This window comes from Tursiops truncatus, chromosome 7, assembly GCF_011762595.2.
Source record: "Tursiops truncatus isolate mTurTru1 chromosome 7, mTurTru1.mat.Y, whole genome shotgun sequence".
Lineage (NCBI taxonomy): Eukaryota > Metazoa > Chordata > Mammalia > Artiodactyla > Delphinidae > Tursiops > Tursiops truncatus.
Window position 1 is genome coordinate 66,321,889 of NC_047040.1, and position 12,846 is coordinate 66,334,734.

At 36.1% G+C, this 12,846-nt stretch overlaps 1 protein-coding gene across 3 annotated transcripts in view; it reads right to left on the reverse strand.

Annotated features, from left to right (window-relative positions):
• Nucleotides 1-12,846, reverse strand: part of SCN2A (sodium voltage-gated channel alpha subunit 2) — a 94,148-nt gene that overhangs the window by 64,281 nt on the left and 17,021 nt on the right. For all 3 annotated transcript variants that reach the window (XM_073807621.1, XM_073807620.1, XM_004314501.4), the window contains exons 8-12: nucleotides 10,425-10,488; nucleotides 8,724-8,865; nucleotides 8,376-8,582; nucleotides 6,306-6,593; nucleotides 1,017-1,364 (exon numbers count right to left, since the gene is read on the reverse strand). In XM_073807621.1, coding sequence (XP_073663722.1) covers nucleotides 1,017-1,364; nucleotides 6,306-6,593; nucleotides 8,376-8,582; nucleotides 8,724-8,865; nucleotides 10,425-10,488 — 1,049 coding nt within the window. The remainder of the gene's footprint in view (nucleotides 1-1,016; nucleotides 1,365-6,305; nucleotides 6,594-8,375; nucleotides 8,583-8,723; nucleotides 8,866-10,424; nucleotides 10,489-12,846) is intronic.

Sequence of the window (12,846 nt, forward strand, 5' to 3'; positions counted from 1 at the left end):
GACCTGACTCCAGGATACCTGGACATTTCTCTGGGAGAAAGTGGTGGGGAGAGGCTATGTGAAAAAAGTGAAGATCAGTGGCTATGTCTATAATCCAAGGTAAGAATCTCCTCTATTAGGTGACTGAAAGCTGACTCCATATGATTTTAATGTAGCTTAAAGAGCTCGTCCAACTATAATGAGTAGAATTGTGTAAAAAAAAAAAATCATACTGAGAAGATTTTAATATGACTCTGTAAGCTATAAAGTATAACTAATGACATTGCTAGAATATTTTTATATTGGCAAATGAAATCTTATTTAATACCAAACTTAAAAAGCACCTATGTTTTACAAAGGAAATGTCAATAACATATCCCTGTAAGTGTCTGGTATTTAGTTGAAACCCTTTTTCATATGCATGATTTAGGGCCACTATGTTAATTAAAAAATTCATGACGGTAATATAAAAATTGAAATCTGCCCTAACAATTACAACACATGACTTTACCAGGTACTTCGAGTGGCTTCTTTACCACACAGATGTACAATGGTCATCTGGGTGCGAAAAATGTTACAGCACTCTGACCTTCCAAGAGGAAGAATGTTGCATTGCAGGATTTAGATGTATTTAGTAATACTATCTACTTCAAGTGGAAGTATCAAGTTCTTCTTTTAAAGGAACAGAGATAACAAGATCCTTAAGATAAGTATTTATATCACTTCTTGCATTTACTTTGCTTATATTAACTAATCATAATGCATGATAAATTGTTGCTATACTTTTTGGCAAGTTTCATTCTGTAGTAATAATGATGAAGGAATACTTCTAATTATAGTCTATGAGACCCAACCTACGTTTTTAATTCATTTGAGAAAAGTCTGAATTGAACAATTTGACAAAGTAAGTTCATAACTTATTTCGGCCTTTGAACGTTAGACTCCGTAAAATTCACACGTGTGGATATCGAAACCCATTCCTGCCTGCAACCAGCCACAGCTCCCTCGCCAACAGCTGCAGGTTTCACTGGCCTCACCTCTGGCAGGAGCTGTCCAGCGGGAGATGTGAGAGCAGAAGGGCCCCCGACGAGGGAGACCACGCCGTTGCAATCCACAGCACTGTGCATCTTCCCGTTCACGGGCAGAACGGGGAGCACCCTGGAGGCGCGGCTGGCCTGGCTGACGTTGCTGGGGCGCCGCTCCCCGTGTCTGTGCGGCACAAACAGAGAGTCTCTTCTGCTGTCATTGTCTTCGAAGGTGCTGTGCTCATCATCGGCAAAGTCATTCTCAGAGCCAATATCCTTGGCTCGACCTCTGAAGCTGAAAAGGCTCGCCCTACTGTTGCGTCTTGGAGAGAAAAGGGAGCCACGGATGCTCAATAAAGACTATCAATAACAAGAAAGGAAACAAACAAAAAACAGATGAACAGAATTAAGTGCTGGTGTCCTGAACAATATGAGCCTGGACTCTTCATTTCATAGCTGTTGACTCACCAAAGGTAAGGCATTGGACAGGTGGAAGCAAGGGCTCCTGTGGCAACTGCTGGTGGGGTTCTGGCACTTTCTACAAGGTACAGGTCTTTTGTTTTGCTCTCCCTTTTCCTCCTTTCCTTGATTTTCATCTTCTGAGCTCTCATTTTCTACCATTTTCTTCTACTTTACCCATGACTTCAGATAGTCATAAGTACCCCCCCCAAAGACTGTTTTGTCTCATTTCTGGCACCTAGAACTGAAATCTTTGCTAGACCCTTCTCTAGAAACTATTCTTATTTAACAATCCAGTGGAAAGCAATTAAGTACACAACTAAGTTTTGATCCTTTGAAGCCAAAACTACACCAGTAAGAGTTCACTAGTGCCCACACCCAGATGCAGATCTCACCACCAAGGAAAATAAAACCAATCTTGCTAGTAGGTCTGTTTAATTATAGTACAAGGAGCAACTTCTCTCCTTCCCTTTGCATATTTTATAACAGTCCTCATGAATAATTTAAACAAATCTAGCTGAAAGAACTGTACGACTCATTCCCTGATTTTCACTCTTCTGTCTCAAGAAATCTAAAGAGCACCATATTTACAAACCTGGTCTTCACTAAGTATCTGGTCAAAACCATTTGACAATTTTCTAGATGACTACAATGTCACTGTTATCATTCAGTTTACTTTGATTCTCAAACATAGTACCATTGAGCACAACGAATCATTTCCTGTTTATTACTAGTCTATTTTTACAACCTCACTCTAGTGAGCACTTGTTTCTGTTTGTCCAATACCCATTTGTTCTTTTTCTGTTGACAGTACCCCGATTATCTCCAAGAACTGCCCCCCAGGCAAGACCATGGCCCAGGTCTAGTCAATGAGTGTATTCCATGCCTCTGGCCATAGAGCCTGGTTTGAAAATGGGAAGGAGACCCTGCATGGTCCCTTGACAGCCACCAATTTCTTGTACAATTGTTGAGAAAGAGGTGCATTTTCGATTGAGGTTGCTAAAAAATATTGAATGTAAGTTTGGAGCCATGGTGGGCATCTTATCAGCATATTGGAGGAACCTGGAGATGTGGAGTAATACTTGGCCCTGATAACATGTTTTGAGCCTTTGCATCTAGCTGTGCCTAAAACTACTCATTGATATCATTTATATAATTTAATCCTCCTTTTTGCTTAAGCTGGCTTAAGTTGGATTTCTATGATTATTAATAGAATACCAACTTTATCATTTAACCATTACTAGTTTCATCTTTTTATCTCCAAAGGATTTAAAGCTAACTAAAATTATTATTTTGTACCTATATATTTTTAACATTCCCTGACTAATAAGTATACATTTAATTTTATTTTCAGCTAAAGAATTATTTTCTCAATAACATCTATAAACATCTATAAAATGTCTATGATCTTTAAACACTATCTTATGTTATATGATCTTATTCATTATTTACAGAAACACATCTAAGAATACGGATCTGCTCCCACAGCAGAACTTATTTCTTCTTTTCCTATACCCATGTTTTATCATCCTGTTATCAACTTCATTATTCTTTTCTTTTATTGTTTCCATATGAGTATTTTTTTTTTCTATTTTTTAATATTTATTTATTTATTTGGCTGTGCTGGGTCTTAGTTGCAGCACACAGTATCCCTGACCAGGGATCAAACCCGGGCCCTGTGCATTGGGAGTGTGGAGTCTTAACCACTGGACCACCAGGGAAGTCCCCAATATGAGTATTTTTTAAACTTCTCCTACACTATCCAATTTCTTTCACGTCTCCTTTCTCTCCCTTCACAAGGGACTTTAAATTAGCTATAAGGACATAACAGTTACAGAATTTCTGACCTACTGGTTATCATTACCTCAAAAAGAAGCCAGATAAGAAATGCTTGGCAATAAGAAATAAAGTAGAAATTATGTATACGTACCACTCTTAGTAAGAGTTTTTATTTTAACTACAAGTACTCCCCTCGATTAGAGCCAATAGAAGGGCTGGAGAGAAATGTTATTAAATTGCACACAGTGTTTCTCAAAGTTCAAAGGTGAATTATGCCACACAAGAGCATAGTTTACATATGGCAGCTATATGAAAAATGATTGTTTCCCATCCATTAGCATCAACTTCCACTGTTTACATTGATTACATAAATCCATAGCAATCAAATGCTATGCCACAAATAGAGGATGGACAGTAAGAAAAAAATCTGCCATACCAAATGGATCTCTAAAAACTCCTTGTTTATCACAAATATGGAGGGAAATAATAACTTCAGAAAGTCAACAGTATCTTATAAAGGCTTCAAAATAAAATATTCAGGTTGTCCTGAGACGTCATTAGAGATTGCAATCTTGACTTTCTTCTTTCCCTTCTCCCACACTAACAAGTCATATTGAAGTCTAAAAAATATTTCATACAATCCACCTACTCTACTGAGAAAATTATAATCCTATGATAAAAGTATACATTATATTTTTTTCAATATGAAAGTAGAAATGGTTACCAACACAGTTGCCTATCATGTCACTACAAAACAATAGTTTTTAATACTTTGGGGCCTTAGGCCCTTGAAAAATCTAACAAAAGCTATGGACCCTTCATCACTGTACCCAGGTTAAGAACCTGGTTCACTATTTTCAGTAGTACTTACAGGGTCTTGCAAAGTGGGATTAATATGATTTCAGCATCCCTCCCTTTCTTCTTCTTCCTTTACCCCTCTCTCTCTCTGTGCCTCTCCATTGCCCTCTCCATCTTCTTAGTTACTTGTCTACTTCTTTATCAGATAAAAATCTTTAGTTCTATTTTTATACACACACCACTTCAGAAACAAATATCAATTTGAGCCAGATATTACATGTTGTATGAGTGATCACCTATAATGCCCAACTAGGAAGCAGAGGTTTTAAGAAGACAGTATGGGGAAAATGTTACGTCTTTGGACAAAATTTACAGAAACAGATGGGATAGAGCCTAACATTTTCAGACTTTACTATTTTGCCTAGAATTAGTTCTATAGGACTTGAAATGAAGCAAATTGGAATAACTCTGTGGTATCTGTTGGTTTGCAGTTCAGATTTAGGTAGTTTTTCCTCAGGTAAGTTACTTTCCTTCTTTCCTCCTTCCCTCCTTCTCCTTTTCCCTTCCTTCAAAATAAACAATGCTCTAAAAAGGGGATTTGATTTTTAAAAATTCACATTTATTAAGATTAGTATCTCCACTAATGTAATCATAATGACTGTGACAACAACATGAATAGGGGTAAGTAAATGTTGATATTTATTTAAAAACAAATTCTACTTCAAATTTGAATTCAACCTCACTAAGCCTTTAATTTATCCTATCTTATAATGTTACCTGGACTTGGAATGAATCAGGCTGACATAAAAATTTATATGTATTAAACATAAGGCTATGTGAGACTGTGTATACTAAAAAATGTACAAAGAGCATGTATAATCCTAAATATACGTATCTTTTAAATGAAATCAAATTGTAAATTTCCTCAACAGTTCCTTAAGATTTTTAAAAATATTTTAATTTCTTTTATTATTATTATTTAAAAAAAATTTTTTGGCCATGCCACATGGCATGCGGTGTCTTAGTCCCTTGACCAGGGATCGGACCTGCACCTGGCTGCATTGGAAGGTGAAGTCTTAACCACTGGACTGCCAGGGAAAAAAAAGATTTTTTTTTAAAGATATTCTTTCTAGTCAGCCTGATACAGTGGAAAGTTCAAGGGTATCAGTGTCAGGCCAAATCCGAATGCCGCTTCAACCTTTAATAACCAGATGACATTGGGCAATTATTTAACTTCACTGAGCCTAAAAAATAGTGAAAGTAGTACTATGCAGGGCTGTTAACATTAATTATGGTAGAGTAAGAAGAATGCCAAGCACAAAACAGGCACTCAGCGAAGAATACCAGCCTTCCCCTGTCTTCACATCTGCAGATTGGGGATGAAGATTATAGTACCACCCTAGGGCTGCAGTGAGCGGCTTCAAGTAGAAATGCACCACCTAGGTGTTAGCTATTATCACTGTTATCGGTGTTGTTCAAACTGTGACTGTTAACTGTATGGATATTAAGCTTTCACTACTGAAAAACTGTATTTCTGGTAATTCTCTTGGTAATTTCAAAGACAATTAAGGATCCTAAATTTCAAAGTTTCAGCAGCTTGTGTTGGTACATAAGCCAGAAGCATCTAGATATCATTTTCTACACTATGTAAGCCAAGATATTCTTTTCATGCAAGTCTCATTAAACATGAGACAAAGATAATCAAGAGCAATTAAGCACAACTGTTTACTTAGTGTCATAAATCTTCTTCAGTGCATGTCTACCTAAAATTTTTGATTACATTTTTAGAAAAATTTTGCTTCGGTTTCCCTTGAAACAAGGACACGAAGAATACACTCCTCATATGAAGTTCACACATGCAGGGGAACAACTGCACAGATGGTCTGAAAGAATCCACTCTTCACTTTTAGGAACCTGTCACTCAGAAAACCTACAATTCACTGGGTCCAGGCACCACAGCTAAGAAGGGACAGTAATCATCTGCTGATTATTCCTCATGTAGAAAACTGCCCTGAGAAGTCTCAGAATCACAAGCCTTCCCAAGCCCAGTGGGATCTATGCTCTAAAAATGCGTTCCTGAATTCCAAAAAGTCGTAAAACTCACAAATTCCTTGAGGTAATAACCAAAACACTCAATGATCATTACCATTCTGAAAGCATTGTGCCATCCAGGAAGAAGGCAGTTTTATCTAAACAAATTCTGGCAAATCTTAAAAGAATTGTGTTTGTTATGACAATGCAATTTACATAATCTAATATTTTTACCTGGTGTGGAGAGGAAAACCTCTTTTCATATGTCAGCCTGCTTCCTTCTAAGGAAAAACGGAAACCTTTTCTTCTTATGCTGTCTTCAGATTCAGATTTGTGGACCCCATCTTCCTTCTCTTCTTCTCCAGACTGTTCTTTCTGTTTCTTTTTCTTCCGTCTGTTTTTCAGCTCTTTTTCACTCTTGGAGCTCAACTTTGATGCTACTGAAGAACTTTCTGAGAAAACCCCTATCCCACCAGCACCACTGAAGTCTCTTGATTCAGCAGATGCTGCTGCAGCTGCTGCCTAGAAGGGTTCAAGGGAGATGGTAGTTGTATATACACTTTGAAAAACTCTATCTATGTTACTGCTTACTTTAATTTTGGTATCATGAATATGTGATTTTGAAAAATGATTCTCCATTCTAGTATGTATTTGTAAAACAATGCATTGTCGTTAGACCGATTAAAGAATTAAAATGAAAAGAAAAGTGGAAGATGATACATGTGACTTTAATGAAGATCTTCAACCTGTAGCCTCACACTACACTTTCTAATTATCTAATAAGATAAATACGATACTCAAATATCATAATGATTTTTTCTGTGATTTAAACAATATCATAAGGAAAGAATTTAAGAACTAAAGGTTTCCTTTATTTTTAATTGTATTTATTTATTAATTTATTAATCTATGGCTGTGTTGGCTCTTCGTTTCTGTGCGAGGGCTTTCTATAGTTGCGGCGAGCGGGGGCCACTCTTCATCGCGGTGTGCGGGCCTCACTATCGCGGCCTCTCTTGTTGCGGAGCACAGGCTCTAGAGCGCAGGCTCAGTAGTTGTGGCACACGGGGCCAGTTGCTCCGCGGCATGTGCGATCTTCCCAGATCAGGGCTCGAACCCGTGTCTCCTGCATTGGCAGGCGGATTCTCAACCACTGCACCACCAGGGAAGCCCTAAAGGTTTCCTATTTTAACCTGATCCATCACACTTCCACTTGACAATGACTTTTAGTGCCAGTCTAAATTATTAAATTTAATTCAGTCAAGTATTTCGTTTCAATAAACCTTTTTTCTCTTTGACTTAAAATGATTATTTCACTAAGAAATGCACAACAAAAGCAGATTATAGATTGTATATAAGAAAATCCCAGATCATGGCATCTGAATGAATTTGTAAATTTCAACAATACAGTTACTGGACAGAAAAAGTGCTCAATGTTGTTGCTGCTACCCCAGTATATTTTATCTGATCTTTATTACATATTGATATTGTAAATTTCAACAGTTCAGTTATTGGAAAGATAAAGTGCTCAGTATTGTTGCTGCTAGCCCCGTATATTTTATTTATCTGATCTTTATTACATATTGATATTCAGGATATTCTGTGTTAAAAGGGAACTGTACTCTACATTCAAGAAAAGACGAATATAGGCAATTGGATTAGTGACATTAAGTCAAACAAACATAACTAGAGAAATTCTTGCCTTATTTTGAAGCCTCAACAGTCCAAATTATAGGATTTACAGAGTGGTAGGCAAAGAATGTAATGATTTAGTATGTTTATGTACCAGTGTTTTCCTTATGCAATCCACAAACTTGCATTTAAACACTTGAAATAGAAAATAAATATTAAATAGGTCTTTGTCTTTCTTCCAGACTCTATGAAATAATCTTCTCAGTTTGACCCTGGTTTTCTGACCTTTCCCACCTCTAGCAACACTAACGAAGAAGCAATTATAACTGAATTCTGCTTCCTCAGAAGATTAATACTTCGACTGAAGGCATGTAGGTATAACTACTTTGTGAGCTTGAGTGAATAAAAGGTCACAAGGGAGAAAAAAAGGTCAACAAAGTTCATTATAATTCATCATGTTTGGATGCCATTACTATTGACCGTAAATAATCATCAAAACAAAATAATAATCTCCTAATAACCAAACAGGCTCCTAACACTTACCAAATACATATGACTTGTTTCGAACATCAGTTACCACTGCTGATTTTGTGTGTTAAATGACTCTGATCTCGACAGTGTGGTCAGAGAGCTGAGATAAACAAACACAAAAAGGCTCGAAGTTTGCTACTATACCTGAGCTTCTTCTTGTTGCTTTTTTAATTGTTCAAGCATCTGCTGAAATTCAGCTTCCTTCTGTTCAGCCTCTTCCAGCGTTGCCTGATTCTGTTCCTCATAGGCCATGGCCACCACAGCCAGGATTAAATTTATAAGGTAGAATGAGCCCAAGAAAATGACTAGCACAAAAAATATCATGTATGTTTTCCCAGCAGCACGTAATGTCTGCAAAAATGGAAGAGATATTTTGTTAAATTTTATACAGGATGTTATGAGCTCACACTCTAAGTAATAAAGTATATTATAGCAATTCTCTTGATCTCAGTATTTCATGCTTCCCAGAAGAATCATTTTATCTGTTCTCACCAGTTGATAAAGGTTTTCCCAGAAGTCTTGAGTCATAAGACGAAATAAGGACAAGAAAGCCCAGCTAAAGGTGTCGAAGCTTGTGTAGCCATAGTTGGGGTTTCTACCAGCCTTCACACAGATGTATCCTTCTGGACACTGGCTGTTATTAGGTTAAAGGAAAGAAAGGAAGTCAGTAACTATAAGGTGGATGGCTGGCTTTCCTGTTTTTATAGACGCCAATATCCATTTTATGAGACACCAGGGAAAGCAGATTTCTCTCACTTTAGCCAGTGCTCAACCCAGCACTTAAGTGGACTGATTTACATAACAACAGAATCCGCTAAATCTATTTGTGGATTCCTCTGTGATTCATGATTGTCATTATTATATTTATCATGTCTCCATATAAAAGCAATCATATTATGATTACTATCTTCTGGGATTTGTGAACATGAGCAGAAAAATAAGTCTACAGGGAAAAATTTGATTTTCACTGAAGATATCTAGAGGCAGAAGTGTGCTGAATGTGGAGGTAGGCAAGAGGGCTAAAGAAAAGATGGTGGGGGCACATTGAGAGGAATGAATGAGTCTGCAGAGTGAAGATTTCATAGTATGACCTTAATGATCAAGCTGACCTGGCCTCAATATTGTGCCTGACACTTCTGGGCTGTGAGACTTTGGGCAAGTTTCCCACACTTGCTAGTCTTGGAGAACCCTCATATGTAAGAAAGGGCTAATAACAGAACCTGCCTCCCAAACTTACAATCACTGAATATGATATCATATGTAAAACATTTAATATAGTACAGAGAAAGAGTTAAAATCAGTCTGTTTTACTTATAAGATCTGGAGATAAAGGCAGCACAATCTTTATCACATGAGCCAAATAAAAAGCCTGATGCTGATACCATTGGGAATTTTGCTACAGGTATTAGCTACTAATGTCCACAATATCATCTTCCACAGAAAGAACATTAGATTTCTGTCTATGATTCTAAAATCTTGTCAACTAGAGAAAGGTAACTATTTCTCTGAATTTTCCTCCTTGCTTTAGCTCCAGGTACAATACTTCTTAATAATAAGCATTCACATGATGCCAATCATAATAATTAAAAGTACTTATTGAATGCTGTAATAGCTAAACATTCATTAATCCATTTAATTCTCACAGCCACCCTATAATTATTCCTATTTATCACATGGGGAAATCAAGGCAAGGAGAGGTGACATTATATGGTGAAGTCTGGGTTTGAATTCATGTAAACTCTCCAGTCTATGCTGTTAACCGCTTTGCTGAAATATGCTAAACATGTACTCATCACACCTCAGATATTGACATTATCTTCAGATATCTTACATTTTATGCCATGGAGACCACATTAGCTTATATAGAATATCACACTTATAAAAGAACATGCTTATGAATTCTATTAACTTAAGCTTCTTATGTATATGTACTGCTTTTCCCTATATTTTCCATTGAACTAATTTGCAAGATTAGCTGTGACCTAGTATGGAAAAATAATTGCTGCGTATGAGTGAGTGTGTGAAGGAGGTGAGAATCCACACTTATCCCAGCTATTATGAGAGTCAGCGTGAAGTGGAATTTACGCAGGGCTTTGAATGAGGAGCAAGCGGGGGCTGGATGGGTGGAAGGTAGCAGGTTATTAAGGCCGATGCAACAGTGTGGACTGAGACTCAACACAAAACATCACTTACCCTGCATCTGAGCTGTTGCCACAAAGCAGAGCATCATTTTGCCCTTCCAAAAAATAGAAGTGACCTATTTAAAAGAGCAAAGAATAGAAAGAATCATTAAAAAAAAACACCTCAAAACACTTCAGCCATTGTGCCTAGGTAACAAAGCTTACCTTTTCTTAAACCATGATGAAATTGATAAAATGATAAATGCATATAGGGCTAAATGAAAATATTTTAATAATAATTGAATATTAAACAAATATCAAAAAACATTTTTGATTAAACAAATGTTTAGAAAATTGATTTAGAAAGAAATTTTTTGGTAAGGAATAACTATTATAGCATTCTCTATCAGAATTTATTGCAAATATAAACTCAAATTGCTTGGGATAATTCAAAAAATAGCTGTCAAATTAAGGCTGTTTGGCACAAAAAGTGAGAGATAGGAAAGCCCTGTTGCTTCTAAATGCTGCCATGAAATAACATTTTATTTTACAACTATGCTTTGCCTGGACCCAAACTAGATTCAGACCTTTGTTTTCCCTACCAATTTTAACTTAATTTCTTGTGAAAAGTGGACTGAGCTGTTTGCTCTTTCCATGATACTGTAAGTAAGTGTTTTGCTTTGAGTTTTGGCTTGAATATTGTCTTTCAAGATAAATTTGCTTCTTTGGAGATATGTATTTTCTAAGTATACTTTTTTTTATTCTTAAGGAATACCTTATATATAAATTTAATAAGTTGCAAAGATGATCTCAGGAAACATACACATATATAAACATACATATTTACATATTCACATACAAAAACATACAGACACATATATATTAAAAAAACACACACACACATAACCCCCACAAAAAAATTTTACTATAGTTTTCAGGAATACTTAAAAGCCTATATTCAAGGAATACCCTAATATATTATGTAGGTCAATCTGGGTCATAGTTTCACAAAAAATTTTAGATCCTTACCTCATAACATATATCAAAAAATCATTCTAGATATTTAGGGATTAAAGATTTAAAGACAAGTCCATTAATATAATATAAAAATATGTAGGTTTTCTTTTCAATCTAGACTATACAGGTGGCTGTTTAAATGCAGAATATATAGGTGGCTGTTTTACATGCAGAATATCTAGGTGAAAATTTTTATTATTTCTGAATCCAGAAGCATTTTATAATATTAACTATAGAAAAAAAGAAAACAAATTTGATGACTTGATTGCCTAAAAATTAGAATCACTTAGGGATCAAAAACAAACAATAAGAAGAAAAAACAAGCTGGAGAATATATTCGCCAAAAAAAGTCAAAATGTTAACATACTTGATAAATTATAGAGATCTTATGAATTTCCCAAAATATACTATCACCTGATAGAATAACAGGTAAAAATGTCAACAGATAATTCACATTACATTAAATATATAACTTGCTAATGATACTAATAAACAATTTTAGATTCTACTACATTAATAATTAAAAAGAGGATACACTTTTCCTTCTATCAGAAGATGTTAAAATATGGTAATAATCAATATTAATGAGAATTCAGTAAGATGGCCACTGCTATAGGAGGTATATAGTGGTCTGACCTCTTTGGAGAGCAATATGACACTATGTCTCCCTAGCCTTAATGTCGTCATACCCTTTAACCCCCCAAAATTCTACTAATAGAAATCTATCTGAAGGAAACAATCAGAAATAGAGAAAAGATTTATGTGCAAAGATTGTCACTGTGCTGTTATTATAACATTAATAAATGGGAAATTTCATAAATAATGAAATCATTTGTTTTATTTATTCACTTGTCCAAAGAATGTTAATCTCTTCAGTAAAAATCTTCATGAGAATACTAATTCATAAAACATTAATATAATGTGAGAAGTGATAAAATTTCACATGGTTCTAAAAACCATGAAGGATACCTCAGACTAAGTATCCCAATGGAGTATTGATAATCAAGAGATCAATGGAAGTAGGCTAGCTAATTGCACAAGGAGAAGGAGGGGGGCTTTCCTGGTGACACAGTGGTTGGGAGTCCGCCTACCAATGCAGGAGACATGGGATCGGGCCCTGGTCTGGGAAGATCCCACATGCCGCGGAGCAACTAAGTCCATATGCCACAATTGCTGAGCCTGTGCTCTGGAGTCCGTGAGCCACAACTACTGAGCCTATGTGCCACAACTACTGAAGCCCACATACCTGGGGCCCGTGCTCCACAATTAGAGAAAGCCCCGCACAGCGGCGAAGACCCAACGCAGCCAAAAATAAATAAATAAAATAAATTAATTTAAAAAAAAAAAAAGAGAGGGAGGGACTTGGACATTCCAATGACAGAGGGGCAGGCTTCAATGATAAGAAGTTATACTAAATCATAAGTATATTCTGATGTCCATCTATAAAATAAAATCAAACTGTATTGATAAACAACTCT